The 26,409-nt window shown below is 40.7% G+C and overlaps 1 protein-coding gene across 8 annotated transcripts in view; it reads left to right on the forward strand.

Annotated features, from left to right (window-relative positions):
- The window catches only part of aifm3 (AIF family member 3), a 254,504-nt gene that overhangs the window by 42,625 nt on the left and 185,470 nt on the right, over positions 1 to 26,409 (forward strand). For all 8 annotated transcript variants that reach the window (XM_073065336.1, XM_073065339.1, XM_073065340.1 and 5 more), the window contains one exon: positions 16,788 to 17,057. In XM_073065336.1, the coding sequence (XP_072921437.1) occupies positions 17,027 to 17,057 (31 nt within the window). In that variant the 5' untranslated portion in view covers positions 16,788 to 17,026. The remainder of the gene's footprint in view (positions 1 to 16,787; positions 17,058 to 26,409) is intronic.

The following is a 26,409-nucleotide window of genomic DNA, read 5'->3' on the forward strand; positions in this document are numbered from 1 at the left end:
GACTCTAGTCTCGAGCTGCCCAAGCCTCCAAGAATTCCAAGAACTCCAAGCCCCAAGACTCTAGCCTCGAGCTGCCCAAGCCTCCAAGAACTCCAGGAACCCGAGTCTTCAAGTCTCCAAAAACTCCAGGAACCCAAGTCTCCAGGTCTCCGACTCCTAGAACCCAGGCCTTGTTTGGGGGTCCGAGCCCGAGTCAAGGCCCAGGCTCTGGGTCCATGTCCAGTCTTGGGCTTGGAGTCCACCCCAGGCTCCTTGCTCCCAGTCCCTCGTCCCGGTCCTGCTTCCCCAGCCCTGTCTGCGACCAGTCCCATCCTTAAGTTTTGCCCCGTCCTGTTCCTAGTACTTCAGTGTCTGCGTCCTGCATTTGGGTCCAGTCTCAACGCCCCCCTTATGACAATTATTCCCTAAACAATGCAGTATAACAACTATTTTACATGGCATTTACATTGTATTAGGTATTATAAGTAATCTAGAGATGATTTAAAGTATATGGGAGGATGTGCGTAGGTTACCGTGGATTGGGATCGAAAAGAAATCGGAAGTTCTCTTACTAAGTAAGTCTGTACAGGTACGTCCGGTATTATTTAGTGTCAGTTAGTCAAATTTTTGTCTTAGTATATAGTATATATTTTACCTTTCTGTGCATGTAAAACACTTAAGAACATATGTTTCAGCGCTGGGCTTGGGAATGGAAGTTCCCAAGTTTGATCCAGTGACAGACCACGCCCGAGCGTGCTCTCCATCTGTGCCTGGTTGATGTGGATTATCAAAAACCCAAAACCCCAAAACCCAATAATTAAATCACAGTGTTGCTTAGTAATAATTGTAGCAGGGCCTTTCTCACTTTATCCTTTAAAATTGTTCCAATCGTTGACCAACTGTAGCCTAACGCTTTTCTAATGACCGATGGCGTTTCACCTCTTTCAGATCGCTTTATTATTTCCACTTTATTTTCAATCGTGATTATTTTCATGAACAGAAACACTGTGGATTCAGAGCTCCGCCGCTGGGTCCTAATGTCCACCGCACTGAGACAGGTTGAATAAGGGATTTGAGCATCGAGTCTAAAAATACTCGTTATATCTCATCAGCATTTACTTGTAGAGTTGTGTACATCATACATTGCACCTAAGCCGGTATAATTTTTACCAAATAATTCCTAGTTAGGAATTACTAATATGTTTGATGACTTGTGTTCTGTTTTCAGGTATATAAGTTTGGAAGACAAATATGCTTTTAATATGTCATTAATAAACTACTGACATGTATACAGTTATCAAACTCTTAATTTGTCTTATCCTATCTATAATTATATGATGCTTTCATTTACCTCAAGGGAAATAGGTGGTTGGCAAGGTAGAATTCTGTTAGGTGTGTGTAATTTTTACTGCGGATTTTTGGGGAGATGTAACTGGCAGAATTTGTGCACTAAAAGAATTGGGTGTAATTAATTACATTTTTTTGCATGAGAGTGAATGAAAGGATGGGAAAGGTTTATTCTGTCTATAAAATTGTGTATTGTGTTTACTTGGAATATTAAGTATAGTTTGCTTGAATTTAGGCAGTGGATGAAGTGATTCAAATTAGATAGTCACAAATATTAAACTGTACAGTTGATGAGACCACATCTGGAGTGTTGCATATAGGTGTCATATTTAAGGAAGGATATAGTTGCATTGGAGACAATTCAGGCTAAATCCTAGGATGAAAGCATTGTCATAAATTGAAGTGTTGAGCAAACTGGGCCTATTCTGAGAATTTTGAAGAGTGAAGGGAGATCTTATTGAAACATAGGATTCTGACGGATTTCATGGTGCAAGTGCTGAAAGGCTATTTTTCCTTGTGGGGGAACATAGATCTGTGCATAGTTTGAGAATAAGGAGTCAACCTTTTGAGGAGGCACCATATTTCTTCTTTGAGAAGCTTGTGAATCTTTGAAATTGTCCATTCCAAAGAACTGTGGGTGGCACAGTTTTTGAATATATGTATTTATTGGTGAGGTACATTTTTGCATTATGGAGAGTTGAGGGCTGTGGTGTACAAGCAGGGAAATCGTTGAGGCCCAAGTCAGATGAGACACAATTTGACTGAATGGTGAAGCAGCACAGAAGGGAAGTGTGGTCTGCACCTGCTCTCACTTCTTGTGTCCTTGTGCTCTGCTGCTATAGGAAATTGAAACTGAAAAGAACTTTTATTCCTCTTGTTCCCACATATTGGTCTCATGGTAAAGACCATTGAGGGCACTTGGATAATGGTAAGGATATGGTGGTACTGTGCTTAAATTAATGTGGCCAGTATACAGAGGTCTGAAAATTTTGGATTTGGATTAGCAAACTCATAGTGGTAATGGTGACAAAATACCAGATTGTCATAAGAACCCATTTGTTTCACAGGAGTACCTAATAGAAAAAAATCTGCCAATCATACCAGGCTGACAATGCACGGACACTCACAGCCTTATGGTTCATGCTTAACCCTGAAATGGGCTGGCCAGCTGAACAGTTAGGATGGATTATTAATGACAGCTCAACTGGTAATTTTTTTTAAATTATGGAAATGCTTTGGACATTACAGTCATTTTCCATTAGATGATTACAAATCAGTGGTGCTGTTCTAAGCACAAGACACTTTTCTGACTACAAAGCGTTTATTTAAGTTCAATGTGGTAGACTCATGGTTCAAAACTACCGTAGATTCCGGATTATAAGCCGCTACTTTTTTCCCACGCTTTGAACAGCTTTGAACACTGCGGCCTTTACTACGGTGCGGCTAATGCATGTTTTTTTTTCATGCCGCCAAAAACATTTTGCCTCGTAACAGTAGACCAATAAAATTGATGAGTAGTTCACAGAGGTCCGATAGATAGATAGATAGATACTTTATTCATCCCCATGGGGAAATTCAACTTTTTTCCAATGTCCCATACACTTGTTGTAGCAAAACTAATTACATACAATACTTAACTCAGTAAAAAATATGATATGCATCTAAATCACTATCTCAAAAAGCATTAATAATAGCTTTTAAAAAGTTCTTAAGTCCTGGCGGTTGAATTGTAAAGCCTAATGGCATTGGGGAGTATTGACCTCTTCATCCTGTCTGAGGAGCATTGCATCGATAATGAAATTGTACGATAAATCAAGCGCACTTTCACAATTAAATTATTGTAAATCAGTCATTTGTACTCACCCTCATCAACATGGAAAACACTCGAAGAAAAGCATTGTGCTGCCTTTATGGCAGTTATTTAGTTTATAATATTTTCGCTTAGTAATTCATTTGTTAGTATTTTCTAGTTAAAGTTAGAAGTGTTTTAAGTATATTTGTTTTCTGTACTACATCCCGGGATGCTATGACGTCACATCCGGTTTCGCCGCGTCTTGTGGGGAAAATACCGGTTTGCGATAAACGGAAAGGAGGGGGCGAGCGCATTAGACCCGCGCGAGAACGCTGCACGCATATGATGCAGCTTTTAAGTTAAAGGCGATCAATAACTTTTCCTGGTAGGCTGCAGTATATATTTTTTTACCAGTCGTTAGGAGATATTGGAATGTTGTTCGTGCACTGTTCAGTAAAAAAGTATACGCAAAGTAATTTGTGTGTTACTGATACGTATGTATATTTAAAAGTAGCCGTGTTACAGGCATGGTTCGAAAAAAAGCATTTGCAATATGTATTTGTTTATGTTACCATACGGATTTAATTAAAAGTTAAAAAATCCTCACGTGTAATATCTTTCTGTGTAAATATCTCATATTACAATGTGGGACACCTGCGGCTTAAAATCCGGTGCGGCTTGTACAAGTACAAAATTGATTTTCTTTCTAAAATTAGAGCCTGCGGCTTTTAATCAGGTGCGCTCTGTAGTCCGGAATCTACGGTACTTGATTTTTACTTTTGATTTCAGTGAACCTGAGGACTTGTTAGGTTCTGCAACAAGCAAATGGACAATCTGCTTCACCAGTTTTCAGCCCAGGTATCAGTGTGAAAATTACTCCCAAAACAGTTTCCTCCTTTTTTCTGTTCATAGTATTTTTTGTTGATCTCTTTCTCTGAAGATCATGCTAAGGTTCTCCTCCTGCTTCCATCCACCCTCATCACACTATACCCCCCCATTCATCTGTTCTTTTCAAGATCTTAGTGAAACTTATGGCTTCTACATGATGCTGTTATTTTCCTAGAGAAAGACATGCTACGACGGAGGGAAATTTCCTTCAAGGATTTACCTGAGTGATGTGGGAAATGTCATGTGAAGATGAATGGTCAGGAGTTTAAAAGTTCCGGAAAGAAATTGTTGCAGTTTTTGGTTCTTTTACATTTAATGTTCAGACTATTGCTGGAGCTCTACACAGCTTTCTGAATGTTTTGTTCTTCCCTCCTCTGTCCTTCCAGCAGTAAATCTGACCTACTGTTGGAATGACCTGTTTTAAGACTAATCAAAACTGAAAAAGTAGCTGAACAAATTACAACTTTGCAAGGACAAATTTCCTCCACCCACTGTAAACCCAAAATGATGGCAACCAACTCTGCTGTATATACGGATCGATAGTCAGGAAGACATTTCATTATTGTTCCCTGTAATTCAGGCATAAAAACAGCCACACCAACATTCCCACTTTGTTTGACCTAATTGAATGTACCTTTGATAATGAAAAGTGTAACAAAAGCAGAACATTTTTAAAGTTTTCAATAGGTTAGACAGAGAAACAAAGTCAACATATTGAGTAAAAATTTTCCCTCAGAACTGAAAACTGAACCATAATTTAGATTACTTCACTTATTCATTATCATCAAACTTTGGGGAAAAAAACAAGCACTTAGAAATAAGGTATTTAATGCTGTTTGGCCATCTTTTGTACAATACAATCTAGAGCACCATATCCATAATGTAGATGATGATTAGCCTAGGGGATGTATGTATGTAATTTATTGAATTCTTGCCATGATGAAATGGCGGAGCAGACTCAAGGGGCTAAATGGCTTAATTCTTCAGATTTAGCCCATAAGACCATTAGCAACAAAGCCATCCATTCCATCACCAAATCATTGACAAATAATTTAAAAGGAATTGGTCCCAACGCAGACCATTGTGGAACACTACTAGTCACTTGCAGTCAACCAGAAAAGGCTTCCTTTATTCCCACTCTTGGGACCCTGCATAGTAGTGAGCAAGAAGGTGTAGGCACAGGTATGGCACTTGTTCCACTTGCAAAGATAAGTACCAGGAGAGATATCAGTGGGGAGGGATAAATGGGCAGGGAAGTCAGGTGCGATCCCTGCAGACCACTGACCTGAGCCGCACCTCTTACATTTTCGGCATGTCTGCCCTCACCCCATCCCCTTACCATCCCACCCTGGATAGGGTTCCTCTTGTCCTCACCTTCCACTCCATCAGCCGGTGTGTCCGCCACATAATTCTCTGTTACTTCCATCTTCTCCAAAGGGATCCTTCCACCAAGCACGTCTTTCCCTCCCCCCCCCCCCCACTCCACTTTCCACTTTCCGCAGGTATTGCTCCCTTTGCGACTCCTTTGTCCATTCATCCCTACCCAATGATCTCCCTCCTGGTACTTATCCTTGCAAGTGAAACAAGTACCATACCTGCTCCTGCACTTCCTCCCACACTATCATTCAGATTCCCAAACAGCCTTTCCAGGTAAGGCAACACTTCATCTGTGAGTCCGTTGGGGTTATCTATTGTATCCGGTGCTCCTGGTGTAGCCTCCTGTATATCGGTGAGACCCGACGTAAATTGGGAGACTGCTTCACTGAGCACCTACACAGAAAAAGGAGGCTCTCCCGGTGGCCACCCACTTCAATTCCACTTTCCACTCCTATTCTGACATGCCAGTCCATGGCCTCCTCTACTGCCATGATGAGGCCACACTCCGGTTGGAAGAGCAGCACCTTATATTCCATCTGGGTAGACTCCAACCTGATGGCATGAACATCAATTTTTCAAAATTCTGGTATTTGCCCTCCACCCAAGCATTCCCATTCCCATTTCCCTCTCTCACCTCATCTCCTTAACTGCCCATCGCCTCCCTTTGTTGCTCCTCCCCCTTCCCTTTCTTCCATGGTTATCTACCCTCTCCTATCATATTCTCCCTTCTCTAGCTCTTTATTTCCTTTACTTATCAGCTTTTCAGCTCTTTACTTTTACTTTTACTTTTACTTTACTTTATTGTCACCAAACAATTGATACTAGAGCGTACAATCATCACAGTGATATTTGTTTCTGCGCTTCACGCTCCTGAAGTACAAATTGAAGTAAATATAATAAAAATTTAAATCATAAACCATAATTAGAAAATAGAAAAGGGAAAGTAATGTAGTGCAAGTCAGGTCCAGATATTTGGAAGGTATTTGGATCTGTTCAGCAGTCTTATCACAGTTGGAAAGAAGCTGTTCCCAAATCTGGCCTTTACTTCACCCCTTCTTCCTCTCTCCCAGTTTCATCTATCAACTGCCGCCTTGAACTTCTTCCTCCCCCTCTCCACCTTCTTGCTCTAACCTGATCTTTTTTCCAGTCCTGATGAAGGGTCTCAGTCCAAATTATCAACTGTTTACCCTTTTCCATAGATGCTGCCTGGCCTGCTGAGCTTCTCCAGCATTTTGTGTGTGTTGCTCTCAAAGCATTTCATCACTATAGATGTGAGTGATACTGGACGATAGTCATTAAGGCACACTACTCTTCTTGGAAACTAAATGAATGCTGAATACATTCTTATCTCAGTTCAACAGACCAGAACTTTACACCATCTTTCCTCACTGAAAGTGTCCTATAAGCTGATGTTGTTTCTTTTCATGACCATAAATTTTGAAGCATTTTTCTACACTTTTCTCTATGTGGAAGCAAATACATTATTAACATTTCAAAGGTTGTTAACTCTGTGTGCTTGTGTAAGTTATGTAATTGCTCCATATCTTTGTTGCAAATAAATGCTGCACTTTGAGTTTAAAATGCACCCTTCATTGGCATTTGAACTCACTGTTTTAATACTACTTATGGATGGTGTGGCATACTGTTATTCAAAAGAAGAGATTGAATCCCACCACTGCAGATACGTAAATGGAAATTCAAGTAATTTAATTCTGTCTGGAGTTAAAAGATGAGTATTAGTAAAGGTAACATGAAGCGACTGAATGGCTGGGCTTTAAAAGCCATCTGTTTCTAATGTTACTCTCTGAAGAAATTCACCATCCTTCCGTATGTGTATCACCATACTTGGTTGATTCTTAATTGCCCTCTGAATTGACCCAAGCAAGTGAATAGAAACAGGCCTGGTCTGGTCTTTCCAGTAGTGTCTACACTTCATCAATAAATAAAAAATACCCAAAATTCCTTGGCTTTGTTTCAACTTCCTTCAAGAGAAGTACCATAAGAATTAATTCAAGAGAAAGGAATCCTTTGTGGAATTTTAGCGGCAGTATGATAAGCCCCTTGGGACTAGGTCAATAAAATGTAGGTAATATGAAATAAGAACAAACTCCTGGAGTTACTCCAGTTAGATGGTGAGGCGCTCGGTCGCAGCGGCTTCTATGGAGCAAACCAAAGGTGTCATTGTCTTTTCTTCAATGTATTTTTTATGACTTCAAGACATTAAGAACTTAAAATACTGCAGGTCTACCCCATCAATGAGTTGCCCGTTGGTGTAGAAACAGACGGAGATGGACTTGGTGCGGCTCATGCTTTTGGCTGCGTCAGAGAGGCATTGGGGGAGTTGGTGCGTGAAGGCGGTGTGCATTCTAATAGTGAGTGATCATCTTAGTTGCTTTTCTTGTGATCACTAGACCCTATTGTACGTTAGTAATGTGGAACGCTGCACATCCAATTCACTAATTTATTGGCGGATAATGGGGTGCTGCATGGCCTTGGTCATAGCGAGGACAAAGTCTGAAGAAGCTGCAGTGTCGCCTGTTTACAGCCATCCTGGAGAGAGGTGTTGTAGTCAGTGCACTCCTCCAGGGTGCCAGGGGCAGCAACCAAGCTGGAGATAGTGCTGCTCCTCCCTTTCTATGCTCAGCAGAAGACAAGCCATATTGTGTTTGACTGCAGACTGTTGCAACATTCATGGACTCGGTCTTGGGCTATATATATTTTTTTGCGTGACCGTATTTTACTGATACAGTATATGTGTTTGCTGTCATATATGTGCTCTATGTGCCTTGTGCTGTGTATGACTGTCAATACTGTGTTTTGCATCTTTGGCCCTTTAGTAATGCTGTTTTGTTTGGCTATATTCATAGGATTTCATTTATAGTTGAATAACAATTAAACTTGAACTTGAACTCAGATCAGACAGTACACCTGGGGAAAGAAATTCTCTTAAAAGGTCTCAAGCAATAATTGCTTCTTTCTCCACTGATGCTGCCTATCTGTTTCTAACAATTTTCTGTCTTTATTTCTTATTTCCAGCATCTGCAGATTTATGCTTTTTCATCTGTACACTGAGTTATTTGCAGATTGCTTGGAAGACCTGTTGTAATCATTTGATAGCACTACGGTGTTGATATGAAGGATTCTATGTGGATTATGGATCAATAACAGCACATGAAGGATAGTTGACATTGTTAGCTTGAACACAACTTTTCAAGACTATTCTTGAGTAATTGCTAACTACATACGTAATTGGTTTGATGGTAGGAAACAGAGGGTGAAGCTGGAAAGTTCTTTCTTGGATTGGAGGCCTGTGACTGTGGTGCCTATTGTTTGTCATTTATAGAAACATAGAAGAACTACAGCACAATACAGGCCCTTCAGCCCACTGGACCGAACTTGTACCTAATTTAGAAATTACCTAGGGTTACCCATAGTCCTCTATTTTAATAAGCTCCATGTACCACAATTTATATCAACAATTTGGATGATTATTTAGATCTAATGTGGCATTTACAACAAAAAGCGCATAAGGTAGCAGGGAAGAAAGGTTCTCATCTTGAGTTCTGCTATTGCTGTAACAACTCAGTTTAAACCAACCAATTTTAAGTTTAAAAAAAAAATTAAACTGCTGGAAGAACTCGGCTGTTTATTTTTGCTCCAGATTCCAGCATTTGCAATTCCTTGTATCTCCTGTTATTTTTTTGATAAAAGGAGAAAGGTATTTCTGTTAACAAGTAAAAATGATTGTCAACAGTTGAGGGAATTATCTGAACTTCAAGATGGATAGTGCATTATAAATAATGTACAGTTGGCCCTCCTTATCCGCAAATTCCGCATCCACAAATTCAACCAACTGTGAATCGCAAAAACCCAGAAGTGCTCTTCCAGCACTTGTTGTTCGAGCATGTACAGACTTTTTTCTTGTCATTGTTCCCTAAACAATGCAGTATAACAACTATTTTACATAGCATTTACATTGTATTAAGTATTATAAGTAATCTAGAGATGACAAAGTATACGGGAGGATATCCGTGGGTTATCGTGGATCGGGGTCGAAAAAAATCGCAAGTTCTCTTACTAAGTAAGTCAGAACAGGTACATCCAGTGTTATTTAGCGTCAGTTAGTCAAATGTTTGCATTCGTATATAGTATATATTGTACCTTTCTATGCATATAAGACACTTAAGAACGCATATTTCAGCGCCGGGCTCGGGAAGTTCCCGAGTTCGAACTAGTGACAGATCGCTATGGAGTGCACTCTCCACCGTGCTGGGTTGATGTGGAGGATCAAAAACCCAAACCCACCAAACCCAATAATTAAACCACTGCGTTGCTTAGTAATAATTGTAGCTTTCATTGGGGCACAGCCTTTCTCACTTTATCCTTTAAAATTGTTCCAATCGTTGACCGACAAAGCCCAACGCTTTTACAATGAACAATGGTATTTCACCTCTTTCTGATCACTTTATTATTTCCACTTTATTTTCAATCATTATCGTGATTATTTTTGTGAACAGAAACACTGCGGATTCAGATCTCTGCTGCTGGGTCCACCGCACTAAGACAGGTTAAATAAGGTTTTGGGTTCCGCTGGGTCCTAAGATCCACCGCATTGAGACAGGTTGAATAAGGGACTTGAGCATCCATGAATTTTATTATCCGTGAGGGGTCCCAGAACCAATCCCTCACTGATAAGGAGGGCCGACTGTATGTGTAACTGTAGCACAGTGACGTCTGCCTGAATGCTTAGTGAAACCAGATGTTTGGAGAGCTGCCATGTTACTGTATTGACTGGACTTCAGAAATACTTTAGCAGTAATAAAGTGCTTTGAGATTTTGATATTGGGGAAAATATTTGTTTTCTTTCTTTTATAATTCTTGAAAATTATAAAGCATGTTGAAAAGGTAGTCCAGAGAGAGCTGACTAATTGCATGTATAATTGGCGTGATGGCAGGAAGCAGAGGGCGAAGGATGAAGGGTGTTTCTCAGACTGGAGACCTGTGACCCAGATCAGTGCGGGGCTCATTGGCATCTATACCAGTGATTTGAATGAGAATGGTTAATACATTTGTAGATGACACTAAAATTGCTGGTATAGTGGATAGTGAAGAAGGTTATCAAAAATTACAAGGAGATTTTAAGCAGCTAATAAGTGGGCCAAGGAATGGCAAATGTGGTTTAATTCAGAAACTGCAAGGTATTGCAATTTGGAAAGTCAAATCAAATCACTTAATTCTGGCTGACTAAACCTAATGTATGCCCTTTTCTGAGCAGAGCCTCAATATCTCTTGTCAACCAGGGTTCCTTAAACTTACCAACCTTGCCCTTCACCCTAACAGGAACATACTGTCCTTGAGCTCTTGAGATCACATTTTTAAAACGCACTTCCCAGGCATCCTTTTGTCTGCAAACAGTCTCACACACTTACCCTCTGTAGGTCCTAAGAGGAAAGAAGGGAAAAATAGTGAATTCAGAAAGCTAAGAATGCAAAAGCTGAAAATCTGAAGTAGATACAGAAAGTACTAGAAGTACTCAGAGGGCTAGACAGCATATGCAGAGAGAAAACCAGTTAATGTTCCAGACTGATGACCTTTTAGCAGAACTAAGGGAGGAGAGAAATCAAGTAAGTATTAAGACAGAGAAAAGGGGGAAGGGTGGGGACAACAAAATGAATGATGGGTAGGGTGGAGTTGATGAGAATGCATGAAACGTGTTGCTGGCATTGTGAGAAAGGATGCTTAAGGGTTGTTGATCCAGGAGAGGATCTAAAATAGAAGGACATGAGTGAAAGCAGAGGAAGAGAGAAAAATAGAAAACAATACTAGAACTATGAGAAGCCAAACACTGGAAATTTTCAGTAGGTCAGAGAAAGCTGAGTTATTGTTTCCCGTTGATGACTTTTCATCAGAACTGCCTGACAGAACAATTACTGATTAATAAACATTTCCTGGGAGATTTGGCACCCATAAATGGGAAACTTGCAGCCAACAGCAATCTAAAACCATTTCTCAAAGTTAAAGCTTCCATTTCACAATACCCTATACAGTTGCTGGGAAATAAAGGAATGTTGCTGTTATGGCAGACTGCATTTCAGCCTGGCTACAAATGGGGTTTTACCAAAAATGTTGAATAGAATGATCACAAGGATTTTAAGCAAGTAAGTAGTAGGAGGGTCGTAAGAGAAAAGATATGATTAATGTGAAAAAAATGCAAATGCAGGAAATCTGAAATAACAATATTAAATGCTGGAAATACTCAATTCTGGAAGCAAACTCATGAGAAAGAAACAGTTATGCTTCAGGACAATATCCTTTCATCAGAATATTGATACAATATTAAAGACAGTACTCAAATTACTGAAGAGGATAGGCTGGTGGACAGACACTATCTTAGGCTAAGAGGAAATTAAAGGCTGTGAAATTAGGAGTTTTGCAAAACAGAGAATGAAGACATATTGGAACTGTTTACCCCAAATAAACCTTTTTATATAAATGCACTGAATATAAAGAAGATATTGAACAAATTGCATTTTCAACTTGGAAGATATGTGATTGTCAATACTGAGAAGTGTCCACTTGATGGTTAGGGCTAGAAGCTAAATATCACAGATTATAATGCCTACGGAAAAGATAGAGAATTATGATAGAAGGGCTGCAGAAGTCTTGTACTTGAGAATGAAATCACTTAAAAACTGGGAGAGGTCATATAGAGAAATAAACTGGCAATAGAGACCTTAAAGGTAAAATTGTGTGAGCAGCCTTCAGGAGGGTGAAGCCATGAAAAGCATCCAGCTGAAATGGGGATAACTGACTAAGTACTAAAGACCTGCACTGATCAACTGGCTGGAGGGTGCACTGATATCTTTTACCTCTAGCTATGGAAGTTCGAAGTACCCACCTAATTCAAGCAGATTTTGCTTATACCGATGCCTAAGAAGAACATAGTAGTCTGCCTCAATGACTATCATCCAGAAGCACTTACATCCACAGTGTTGCGAGTTTGTTGATGAAATTTATAACTCCTGCCTGAGAAGTGACTTGGATCTGCTCCTGTTTGCCTACCGGAGCAACAGGTCCATTTCATTGGCTCTTCACTCACCCTGGAACATCTGGACCACAAAGGTACATACATCAGGATGCTCTTTATTGACTACTGCTTGACATTTAATACCATCTCCTCAAAACTAATCAATTAGCTTCAAGACCTTGGCCTCAATACACCCTTGTGCATTTGGATCCTTGATTCCCTCACTCGCAGACCCCAGTCAGTTCGGATGGGAAACAACATTTCCTCCACAGTCTCCATCAGCACAATCTTCTTCACCACAAGACTATGTGCTTAGCCCTCTGCTCTACTCACATTACACTTATGACTGTGTGGCTAAGCACAGCTCCAATGTCATATTCAAGTTTGATGATAAGACCACTGTTGTAGGCTAAATCAAAAGTGGTGATGAATCAGCTGAAGATCTGGCTGTGTGGTGCCATAACCATAACCTTTTACTCAATGTCAACAAGACCAATGTGCATTTACAGAGAAAGCAGAGAAGTTTCCAAAGATTTGTCATGACATCTAAAACATTGACAAACTTCTATAGATGTGTGGTGGAGAATATAGGCTATATCACAACCAGGTATAGAAACACCAATGCCCTTGAATGGAAAATCCTGTAAAAAGTAGTGGATACAGCCCAGTCCATCATGGGTAAAGCCCTCCCCACCATTAAGCACATCTACATGAAATGCTGTCACAGGAAAGCAGCATCAGGGATCCCCAGCACTCAGGACATGTTCCCTTCTTGCTGCTGCCATCAGGAAGAAGGTACAAGATCCCCAGGACTCACACCACCAGGTTCAGGAACAGTTATTACCCCTCAACCATCAGGCTCTTAAACCAAATGGGATAACTTCACTTGCCCCATTGCTGAAATGTTCCCACAACCTATGGACTCACTTTCAAGGACTCTTCATCTCATGTTCTCAATATTTATTGCTTATTTATTTATTGGTATTATTTTTTTCTTTTTCTATTTGCACAGTTTGTTGCCTTTTGTACATGGTCGAACACCCAAGTTGGTGTGATCTTTCATTGATTCTATTCTGGTTATTATTCTATTATGGATTAATTTAGTATGCCTGCAAGAAAATGAATCTCAGGGTTGTATATGGTGACATATATGTATTTTGATAATAAATTTATTTTGAACTTTGAAAATCATGAAATAGAAAAAAATTAAAACTTAAAGGGAAGCTGTTTAGGCTTCGGTATGCAACCATGCTTGAATAAACAAAAATAACATTGTTTTAATGTGCATCTTTTACATCATGTGGATTGGGATAAACTGAGCATTTCGTTTCTGAAAACTAATTTTAGCTTTCTGCAAAAATTGTTTTCTTGAATTAGAAAAGCGGCTTGTCAAATTAAATTTAGCATTGAGTAATAAGTTTGATTTTATTAATAATGGCATGTAAACATTTACCTCATAGAAATCATAAAAAGAGCAATTTTAATGCAGTGTTTGAAAGAGGAAAATTTGCAGCAATTACCAAGGTTCTGAATTTATGTAAGAATGACAGTTGTGAAATGGTACGGAGACTGTCTGGTAAACTTGGCAAATCTATTAATAGATAACATGATTATTGGAAGCATTCAAAAATTCTTCAATATGAAACATAACCAATTTGTAATCCAAAGATGTAAAAGCTTTTAAATCAATATTATTCTCATTACACAAAACCTAGAAGCACTGTGATTACTAAGGAGATAGAGCAACAGCGGTTGGGGAGTTTTGGTGTCCATCTCTGAGACTGGTCAGTAGCATCAACAATAACCAAACTGGTCAAATCCTGAAATAAATTGTTGCTTCCTTGGCTAGAGATAAGTGAACCAACACAGAAGATAAACTTCATCTCACCAGTTTACCTGTTGTAAAGACTTATGTTGATGATAGCTTTGGAGTAGTGACTACCACACACTGCTTGTGGGGACAAAGTCCCATTTTCCTTTTGGGAATTCCATTGTGTTGTGTTATACTAAAAGAGAGACTCAAAACTGATCAAGCAGTTCAAAACCAGGAAATTGTGGGACACCATTGGTAGACTGAAAGGTACTTCAATAAAATCACTTACCTTGCGGCTCTATGTCGCCAATACCTTACTATTGCCATCACGTCAAGGGACCGGCCATGATTCATTGAAGAGTGTTGAAAATCATGTTAGCAGATTTTCAATCTCAATCGTTTATATCAGTTGCGAACAGATAATGTTCTAACACTGATCCCTGTGAAACCCTACATCATCTGCCATATTTTGTCTTTAAGTAATTGTTTCTTCTCCTTAATCTCTTATTTGAGTGGCAAAGCCCAGGGAATCCTGCTAGTCACTAGGGATATTACACCTTTTTAAGGAGGCTTTGGAAATATTTGGACCATGCGACATAGGAGGAGAATTAGACCATTCAGTCCATCAAGTGTGCTACACCATTCAATCATGGCTGATATATTATTCCTCTCAACCCCATTCTCCTGCCTTCTCCCCCTAATCTTTCATACCCTTACAAGTTAGGAACCTTTCAACCTTTGTTTTAATCTAGTGGACTTGTGTGCATTGGTAGTGTAGCATTTAGTGCAATGGCATTACAGCTTGGGGCATTCTAGATTTCAGAGTTCAAATCCAATGCCATCCTGTAAGGAGTCTTGGTACATCCTCCCTATGGAATGCTTGGGTTTTCCTGGGTGCTCTGGTTTCCTCCTACAGTCCAAAGGCATACCAGGTAGGTTAATTGGTCATTGTAAATTGTCCCATGATTAGGTTAGGGTTAATTGGGGCTGGGGCAGCATGGCTTGAAGGGCCTGCTCTGCACTGTATTGCTTAATAAATAAATAAACAAACAAACAAACTCAATGCAAACACGAGGAAGTCTGCAGATGCTGGAAATTCAAGCAACACACACAAAATGCTGGTGGAACACAGCAGGCCAGGCAGCATCTATAGGGAGAAGCACTGTCGACGTTTCGGGCCGAGACCCTTCGTCAGGACTAACTGAAAGGAAAGATAGTAAGAGATTTGAAAGTAGGAGGGGAAGGGGAAAATACAAAATGATAGGAGAAGACCGGAGGGGGTGGGGTGAAGCTGAGAGCCGGAAAGGTGATTGGCGAAAGGGATACAGAGCTGGAGAAGGGAAAGGATCATGGGACAGGAGGCCTAGGGAGAAAGAAAAGGGTAGGGGAGCACCAGAGGGAGATGGAGAACAGGCAGAGTGATGGGTAAAAAGAGAGAGAAAAATGACTTGGCCATTTTTCCTTTGTCTACCTGGTATCCTCTTGCTGGGACAGAACACAGGATTGGCTGCAAATAATGTGGTCTGCCCGTTGAAGCCCATTTTACAGCCCTTTAGCTGTAATCCTGGGATGCTGGCTTGGGAGAAGACACTGATTCTGCTTCACTTATCCTGTCACTGGATTTGAATGAAGTTGCAAAACAATTTTGGCACTGTCTCTTAAATACCTTGACGTGTCTGGTGTAAGCTTTGATATCAGTGCACATCTTTTTTCCTGGCATCAACACATTTTTATATAAGGCCCTAATGATGTTTGTAAAAGTTGCAGAAAAGCAGGAACTTCAAATGTAAGAACCATGCTGTCAGTTTTTGGTGAATGAAGGCTCCTCTCCTTGAGTATGGAATTGGCAATGGTTAGTAAACTGGACTTACTGAAATGGTTGGAGCTATTCTTCCCCTGCAGCTAGCCCCAAGTCAATATTGATATCAGCAGGAATACTTCAGCAAGATCTTGAAGTGTAAGGAAGCACCATCAACTATAGGTTCCCCTCTAACTTCCTGACTTGGAAATATGCTACTTCTTTTAATCATCACTACATCTAAATTCTGGAACACTGTACCTAATATCATTATGTAAAGACTGCAGTGATTCAAGAAGCTGGCTCATCGTCATCATCTTCTCTAAAGCATTTAAAGATGTAGCATTTGGAGGCTGCTGTGTGCACATGACTGTCATCTTTTTACAACAAAGACTTTGAAAGTAGTTTATTGGCTATATCAGTTTGGATTGTCCCAAGATCATACACGACATTGTTTATATAGATGAGCATAACACATGCAAAATGCTGGGGGGTTTAGCAGCTCAGGAAGCGTCTATGAAGGGAAATGAATAGTCGATGTTTCAGGTTGAGACCCTTCAAACTCTGTTGTGTCTCTGCTTATATGCATGTTTCTATTAATGACTATGACTAAGTTTAAAAAAAAACAAATTTGTGAAATAAGGACATTAAGAAACAGACTAAAGTATAAGGAAATGAATATTAGTTTAATCATAGTTATTATGAGTTATGGCTTAAAGAACAGATAAAGAAAATTAAAATTCCTTCATTGTTTTTGTTGTTTTAGATATTGATGATTGAATGCCCTTTGGCTCTGCGTGGATTAGTCTTCATTATCATGGACTTCTCCGCGCTCTCACCTTTAACAACCACCTGCTCTTCAATGACAGCCATTGCACAACTGCCATTCCTCTGAAGAAGACAAGTTTTTGTGGTGTGAAACACCTGCTCATCAGTCACAGCAAAATATTGTGAGTTTTTTTGGGTTTTTGTGGCAAATCATCAACTTTTTTCTTGTGCCCAATCATGGGAGGATGCTTCTCAAAGCCAAAACCAGGTAATTATTCTTCCAAATTCTACCATTATTACCACTCAGGTTTCAGTGTACTTTCAAGAATTATGAGTGAACTAGGGTAACAGCAGAGCTCTGAGGAATTTAAAATCTTTTTCATGGCTGTTCACAACAAATGACCGAGGTTTTGAGATTCTTTTCTATCCCTGAGTGCACCAAATTTCCACCACAGCTTCCAATGCTATTGCTATGTAATCCTATTTGGAAAATAAAATATTCTCTCACCATTAGAGAGAGCTTCTAATCCCCCTTCCCTACCTGCCTGTAGTTTTAATTGTAAAATGAGCTGTTGAGTTTAATCAAAATTTATAATTGAGTTAGTCATAATATTGATAATAGTTTTTGTAATAATTGAAATTGATGGAAATAGTTCATTTCTCTCCACCGTATTTATATTTAATATTTGTTTACTTGATGAGTAGTAAACACAGTTGACTTGATTGCTGGCTAATGTTACTAATCTCAAAAATGTCAGGAAACTAGATTAAAATCATTGTGGACATAGTGTAGAAATCATCATTGCCAATATTTGCAATTGGTTACTTAGCACAATTGTGTGACATTTTTTGATACTATATCTTTAAAGGTAAATATGTTGGTGTATGTGTCTAAGTGGGAAATAGAAGAATGTTTTGCAAATAGATGAAGCCTTAATCTAATAAGAAAAATGACCTCATTTGCTGTTTTGAGTGTAATTGCTGAGAAATTATATTGCAGTGAAGTTAATTTAACATGGATAGAGTCATGGTGCCTAGCTCTCCCATACATAATTAATATCAAGTGATCCAACAATTTCATAGCCTTCATTCGCAGCATCCATTTGCTGGAAAGTGGCTGCTAGCTGATGTGTATTATTGTAGATGTATTATTGAGTAAGCTAACTATCTGCAATGGACACTGCCACAAGAAAGCAACATCCACCATCAAGGATCCATACCATCCAGGCCATGATTTCTTCTTGCTTTAGCCATCAGGTAGGAGGTACAGGAGCCTTAGGTGCCACACCACCAGATTCAGGAACAGTTATTGCCCTACAATCATTTGAACCAGCATGGATAATTTCACTCACCTCAACTTTGAACTGATTCCACAACCAATGGACTCACTTTCAAAGACTCTACAATTCATGTTCTCAGCATTTATTTATTTATTGATTGATTCATTGATTACTTGTGGTTTGTCTTCTACACATTAGTTTCTTTTCAGTCTGGCTTATATGTAGTTTTTCAATGATTCTATTGTATCTTGTTTTACTGTGAATGCCTACAAGAAAGTTAATCTCCAGATAGTATATAGTGACATATATGTTCTTAGATAATAAATTTACTTTGAGCTTTGAATGCTATAAGGGGAACATCTGAGCATGCTGCTTTATAGCGGAGGATCATCACTTGGGGCTTGTGTCTTGGGTTGCCAAATGTACTATTGGAATTTGCCAATAGGTTTCAGAATTTTGGCCTGATTTTCAGTAAGATACTTGGGGAACTCCTCTGCAGAAATTCAGAGCATTGTATATCAAAATAAATTGGTGCATTTCCAAAGAGTGAATTGGACTTTTATTCTTTTATGTGTCCTATGTAACAAATACAATATCAAAATATATCCTTAAAGCCCTGCTATGTTTCTGCCTCACTCTTGCTTAGTAATCCATGTGTTAACACTTCCTCAGTCTCCCAAATAGACACATTCCTGCTCAGGAGTCTGAAATTAAGATGATTTGACTGTCTATAAGATTGCCAAGTGACCAGAGATTTCAGAATCAGAATCAGGTTTATTATCACTGGCATGTATTGTGAAATTTGTTAACTTAGCAGCAGCAGTCAATGCAATACATAATATAGAAGAAAAATAATAATAAATAAATAAATATATCAATTATGTATATATGTATTGAATAGATTAAAAATCGTGCAATAAAACAGAAATAATATATATTTAAAAATGTGAGGTGGCGTTCACAGGTTCAATGTCCATTTAGGAATCAGATGGCAAAAGGGAAGAAGCTGTTCCTGAATCACTGAGTGTGTGCCTTCAGGCTTCTGTATCTCCTACCTGATGGTAACAGTGAGAAAGCCAACTAAATGTACAACCCTTTGCAGCTTCTTTCAGTCCTGTGCAGTAGCACACCCATACCAGACAGTGATGCAGCCTGTCAGAATGCTCTCCATGGTACATCCATAGAAGTTTTTGAGTGTATCTGTTGACGTACTAAATCTCTTCAACATCCCTGGCCTTACAAATGAGTTTGTTGATTCTGTTGGTGTCTGCTACCCTCAGCCTACTGCCCCAGCACACAAAAGCAAACATGATAGCACTGGCTACCACAGCCTCATAGAACATCCTCAGCATCGTCCGGCAGATGTTAAAGGACCTCAGTCTCCTCAGGAAATAGAGACGGCTCTGACCCTTCTTATAGACAGCCTCAGTGTTCTTTGACCAGTCCAGTTTATTGTCCATTCGTATCCCCAGGTATTTGTAATCCCCCACTATGGGGCATGCCCTGGGTGCTGGAGGTCCTAAATAATGGACGCTTCCTTTCTGAGACACCACTCCTTGAAGATGTCCTGGATACTTTGTAGGCTAGTACCTAAGTTGGAGCTGACTAGATTTACAACCCTCTGTGGCTTTTTTCGGTCCTGTGCAGTATCACCTTCATACCAGACAGTGATGCAGCCTGTCAGAATGCTCTCCATGGTACATCTATATAAGTATTTGAATGTTTTTGTTGACAGGCCAAATTTCTTCAAACTCCTAATGAAGTATAGTCGATGTCTTGCGTTCTTTATAACTACATCAATATGTTGGGATCAGTTAGGTCCTCAGAGATCTTGACAACCAGGACTTTGAAACTGCTTACTCTCTCCACTTCTGATCTGTCTATGAGGATTGGTATGTGTTCCTTCATCTTACCTTTCCCAAAGTCCACAATCAGCTCTTTCATCTTACTAACGTTGAGTGTCAGGTTGTTACTGCGACACCACTCCTCTACTTGGCATATCTCACTCCTGTATGCCCTGTCATCACCATCTGAGATTCTACAACAAGGGTTGTATAATCAGCAAATTTATAGATGGTATTTGAGCAATGCCTAGCCACACTGTCAAGGGTATGGAGGGAATAGATCAGTGGGCTAAGCACAGACCCCTGAGCTGTGTCGATCGTCAGCGAGGAGGATATGTTATCACCATTCTGCACAGATTGTGGCCTTCCAGTTAGGAAGTCAAGGATCCAATTGCAAAGGGAGGTACAGGTTGTGTAACTTCTCAGTCAGGACTTTGGGAATGATCGTATTAAATACTGAACTGTAGTCGATGAACAGCACCTTGACGTAGGTGCTTGTGTTGTCCAGGTGGTCTAAAGCCAAGTGGAGAGCCATTGAGATTGTGTCTGCCGTTGACTTGGTCCTTGCTGAGGCAGGAGTTTAGTCTAGTCATGACCAACCTCTCAAAGCATTTCATCACTGTAGATGTGAGTGCTACTGGGCAATAGTCATTAAGGCAGCTCACATTATTCTTCCTGGGCACTGATATAATTGTTGCCATTTTGAAGCAAGTGGGAACTTCAACCTGTAGCAGTGAGAGGTTGAAAATGTCCTTGAACACTCCCGCTAGTTGGTTGGCACAGGTTTTCAGAGCCTTACCAAGTACTCCATCAGGACCTTCCGCCTTGCGAGGGTCACTCTCTTTATTGGCCTAATATTAGCCTCTGAGATAGAGATCACAGGATCATCAGATGCAGTAGGGATCTTCACAGCTGTAGTTGTGTTCTCCCTTTCAAAGCGAGTATAGATGGCATTGAGTTCATCTGGTAGTGAAGCATCACTGCCATTCATGCTATTGGGTTTCGCTTTGTTGGAAGTAATGTCTTGCAAACCCTGCCAGAATTCCCATGCATCCAATGTCACCTGCAACCTCATTCAAAATTATCTCTTCGTCCTTGAATTAGCCCTCTGCAAATCATACCTGGATTTCTGGTACAGGCCTGGGTCGCTAGAGTTGAATGCCACAGATCTAGCCTTCAGCAGTCAACATATCTCCTGGTTCATCCATGGCTTTTGGTTTGGGAATGTACAGTAAGTCTTTGTAGGCCCACACTTATCCACACAGGTTTTAATGGAGTCGGTAACAACTGCATACTCATCCAGGTTCAAAGATGAATCCCTGAATACAGACCAGTCCACCGATTCAAAGCAGTCCAGTAGGTGCTCCTGTGCTTCCCTTGTCCAAACCTTCTTGGTCCTCACTACCGGTGCTGCAGTCTTCAGTCTCTGGCTATACTCAGGGAGTAGAAGTACAGCCGGGTGATCAGACTTCTCGAAGTGAGGGCATGGAATAGCAGGGTAGGCATTCTTGATGGTGGTGAAACAATGGTCCAGTGTGTTGTTTCCTCTGGTATTGCAAGTGATCTGTTGATGGTAATTGCTTAGTGATTTTTTCAGACTGGCCTGGTTAAAATCTCCCAAAACGATGGTGAAGGCGTTAAGGTGTGCTGTTTTGGGCATGTTGGTCCCATTGTTCAGATCATCTAAAGCCTGCTTTATTTTGGCCTGAGGTGGAATGTATACTGCTACCAAAATTATCCTGGAGAACTCCCGTGGTAGGTAAAAAGGACAGCACTTAACTGCTAGATAGATATTCCAGGTCTGGTAAACAGAATTGGGACAGCACCAATATATTTGTGCACTAAGAAGAGTTGTGCATGAGGCATACTCTTCTAATTCTGCTTTTGAGAGACTCTATAGATCTATTCTGACAGTGTACTGTATAGTAAACCTGTCAATCTGAATCGTTGCATCCGGTACGGAAAGGGTTAACTAGGATTCTGTGAAACAAAGGACACATGCGGTCCTAATGTCCCTCTGATTCAAAGGGACCCTAACTCTGAGATCATTGATTTTATTCACCAGAGACTGCACATTTGCCAGCAAGATAATTGGTATAGGGAGTTTAAAACCCCGTTTCCTTAAACACACTTGTAACCCCGCTCTGCACCTGCACTTCCTCGGAGGTATCCTACGTGGGCGCTTCCGACCACAATTGGTGTTGTTTCCGTCAGTTTTAAGCAGTGATAGTTTGTTTAAATGAACTATATTGCCTCAGCAGTTCAGATTGTGGACGGACTGAAATGACACCATGTTTCTATTGATGTCTTTTAAGCGAGGTGTGAAAGGAACAAGAGGTATTAGTCAAAAGCAAAAATGTTACATGATGCTCCTTTATATGGAAAGTTAGGCAAAGTAAAACTTAGAGTCATAGAAATGTGCAGCATACAAACAGGTCCTTCAGTTTAGCATGTCAGCATTGACCAATACCCCACTATGCTTAATCCCACTTGCCTGCATTATGTCCATTGCCTACTATATCTTCGTGATTCAGGTCCTTGTTCAGATGCTTCTTAAATATTACGAGTTTCTGCATCTACCTTCTCCTCAAGTAGCACATTCTAAATTCTCACCATTGTGTGGAAACATACTTCCTCAGATCCACTCTAAAGCTATTTTTCACCATAAACCTATGGCTTCTTGCCTTAAATGCCCATATCATGGCATAAAGATTCTGTAATTTTGTATACTTCTACCAGGTCATTCCTCTGCCTCCTCTCTCATATGGACTTCAGCAAGGCCTTTGACAAAGTTCCACATGGAAGGTTAGTTAAGAAGGTTCAGTCGTTAGGTATTAGTGCTGGAGTAATAAAATGGATTCAACAGTGGCTAGATGGGAGATGCCAGAGAGTAGTGGTGGATAATTGTTTATCGGGATGGAGGCCGGTGACTAGCGGGGTGCCTCAGGGATCTGTTTTGGGCCCAATGTTGTTTGTAATATACATAAATGATCTGGATGATGGGGTGGTAAATTGGATTAGTAAGTATGCTGATGATACTAAGGTAGGAGGTGTTGTGGATAATGAGGTGGGTTTTCAAAGCTTGCAGGGAGATTTATGCCGGTTAGAAGAATGGGCTGAACGTTGGCAGATGGAGTTTAATGCTGAGAAGTGTGAGGTTCTACATTTTGGCAGGAATAATCCAAATAGAACATACAGGGTAAATGGTAGGGCATTGAGGAATGCAGTGGAACAGAGAGATCTAGGAATAACAGTGCATAGTTCCCTGAAGGTGGAGTCTCATGTAGATAGGGTGGTGAAGAAGGCTTTTGGAACGCTGGCCTTTATAAATCAGAGCATTGAGTACAGAAGTTGGGATGTAATGTTAAAATTGTACAAGGCATTGGTAAGGCCAAATTTGGAATATTGTGTACAGTTCTGGTCACCGAATTATAGGAAAGATATCAATAAATTAGAGAGAGTGCAGAGACGATTTACTAGGATGTTACCAGGGTTTCAGCACTTAAGTTACAGAGAAAGGTTGAACAAGTTAGGTCTCTATTCATTGGAGCGTAGAAGGTTGAGGGGGGATTTGATCGAGGTATTTAAAATGTTGAGAGGGATAGATAGAGTTGACGTGAATAGGCTGTTTCCATTGAGAGTAGGGGAGATTCAAACGAGAGGACATGATTTGAGAGTTAGGGGGCAAAAGTTTAAGGGAAACACGAGGGGGTATTTCTTTACTCAGAGAGTGATAGCTGTGTGGAATGAGCTTCCTGTAGAAGTAGTAGAGGCCAGATCAGTTGTGTCATTTAAGGTAAAATTGGATAGGTATATGGATAGGAAAGGAGTGGAGGGTTATGGGCTGAGTGCGGGTAGGTGGGACTAGGTGAGATTAAGAGTTCGGCACGGACTAGGAGGGCCGGAATGGCCTGTTTCCGTGCTGTGATTGTTATATGTTATATATGGTTATAAAGGAAAACAAACTTAGACTATCTAATCTCTCCTGACTGAGTGTTCAAACCAGGCAATATCATGGTAAATGTTGTCTTCACCTTCTCCAAGTCAACCATATTTTTCTGAGAAAGTGACCATAACTGCACACAATATTCCAAGGTTGGCATGGACCAAGTTTTGTAAAGCTATAAAATGATGTCTCAGCCCTTGTATTCAATGCCATAGCTGATAAAAATATATGTCCCTTGTATCTTCTTCATCAACCTCTCCAGCTCTGCTGCCACTTTCAGGGATTAGAACATAGAATAGTACAGCACAGTACAGGCCCTTCAGCCCACAATGTTGTGCTGACCCTTAAACCCTGCCTCCCATATATCCCCCCACCATCAATTCCTCCATATACCTGTCTAGTAGTCTCTTAAACTTCACTAGTGTATCTACCCCCACCACTGACTCAGGCAGTGCATTCCATGCACCAACCACTATCTGAGTAAAAAATCTTCCTCTAATATCCCCCTTGAATTTCCCACCCCTTACCTTAGAGCCATGTCCTCTTGTACTGAGCAGTGGTACCTTGGGGAAGAGACGTTGGCTGTCCACTCTATCTATTCCTCTTTATACCTTGTATACCTCTATCATGTCTCCTCTCATCCTCCTTCTCTCCAAAGAGTAAAGCCCTAGCTCCCTTAATTTCTGATCATAATGCATACTCTCTAAACCAGGCAGCATCCTGGTAAGTCTCCTTTGTACCCTTTCCAATGCTTCCACATCCTTCCTATAGTGAGGCGACCAGAACTGGACACAGTACTCCAAGTGTGACCTAACTAGAGTTTTATAAAGCTGCATCATTACCTCGCGACTCTGAAACTCTGTCCCTCGACTTATGAAAGCTAACACCCCATAAGCTTTCTTAACTACCCTATCTACCTGTGAGGCAACTTTCAGGGATCTGTGGACATGTACCCCTAGATCCCTCTGCACCTCCACACTACCAAGTATCCTGCCATTTACTTTGTACTCTGCCTTGGAGTTTGGCCTTCCAAAGTGTACAACCTCACACTTCTCCGGGCTGAACTCCATCTGCCACTTCTCAGCCCATTCCTGCATCCTATCAATGTCTCTCTGCAGTCTTCGACAATCTTCTACACTATCCACAACACCACCAACCTTTGTGTTGTCTGCAAACTTGCCAACCCACTCTTCTACCCCCACATCCAGGTTATTAATAAAAATCACGAAAAGTAGGGGTCCCAGAACTGATCCTTGTGGGACACCACTCGTCGGAACCCTCCAATCCGAATGTGCTCCCTCCACCACGACCCTCTGTTTCTATAGGCAAGCCAATTCTGAATCCACCTGGCCAAACTTCCCTGGATCCCATGCCTTCTGACTTTCTGAATAATCCTACCATGTGGAAGCTTGTCAAATGCCTTACTAAAATCCATGTAGATCACATCCATTGCACTACCCTCATCTATATGCCAGGTCACCTCCTCCAAGAACTCAAACAGGCTTGTTAGACACAATCTGCCCTTCACAAAGCCATGCTGACTGTCTCTGATCAGGTCATGATTCTTTTAATGCCCATAGATCCTATCTCTAAAAATCTTTTCCAACAACTTTCCCACCACAGACGTAAGGCTCACTGGTCTATAATTACCCAGACTATCCCTACTACCTTTTTTGAAGAAGGGGACAACATTCGCCTCTGTTCAAATCTCCAGGACCATTCCTGTGGACAATGAGGACATAAAGATCCTAGTCAGAGGCTCAGCAATCTCTTCCCTTGCCTTGTGGAGCAGCCTGGGGAATAGTCTGTCAGGCCCCAGGAACTTATCCATTCTAATGTATTTTAACAACTCCAACACCTTCTCTCCATTAATATCAACGTGCTCCAAAACTTCAACCTCACTCATTTTGTCCTCACCGTCATCAAGTTTCCTCTCATTGGTGAATACCAAAGAGAAGTATTCGTTGAGGACCTCCTTCACTTCCACAGCCTCCAGGCACATCTACTCACCATTATCTCTAATTGGTCCTACCTTCACTCATAGAAACATAGAAAATAGGTGCAGGAGTAGGCCATTCGGCCCTTCGAGCCTGCACCGCCATTCAGTATGATCATGGCTGATCATCCAACTCAGAACCCTGTACCTGCTTTCTCTCCATACCCCCTGATCCCTTTAGCCACAAGGGCCATATCTAACTTCCCCTTAAATATAGCCAATGAACCGGCCTCAACTGTTTCCTGTGGCAGAGAATTCCACAGATTCACCACTCTCTGTGTGAAGAAGTTTTTCCTCATCTCGGTCCTAAAAGGCTTCCCCTTTATCCTTAAACTGTGACCCCTCGTTCTGGACTTCCCCAACATCGGAAACAATCTTCCTGCATCTAGCCTGTCCAATCCCTTTAGAATTTTATACGTTTTAATAAGATCCCCCCTCAATCTTCAAAATTCTAGTGAGTATAAGCCTAGTCGATCCAGTCTTTCTTCATATGAAAGTCCTGCCATCCCAGGAATCAATCTGGTGAACCTTCTCTGTACTCCCTCTATGGCAAG

This window comes from Hemitrygon akajei, chromosome 14 (assembly GCF_048418815.1).
Source record: "Hemitrygon akajei chromosome 14, sHemAka1.3, whole genome shotgun sequence".
NCBI lineage: Eukaryota > Metazoa > Chordata > Chondrichthyes > Myliobatiformes > Dasyatidae > Hemitrygon > Hemitrygon akajei.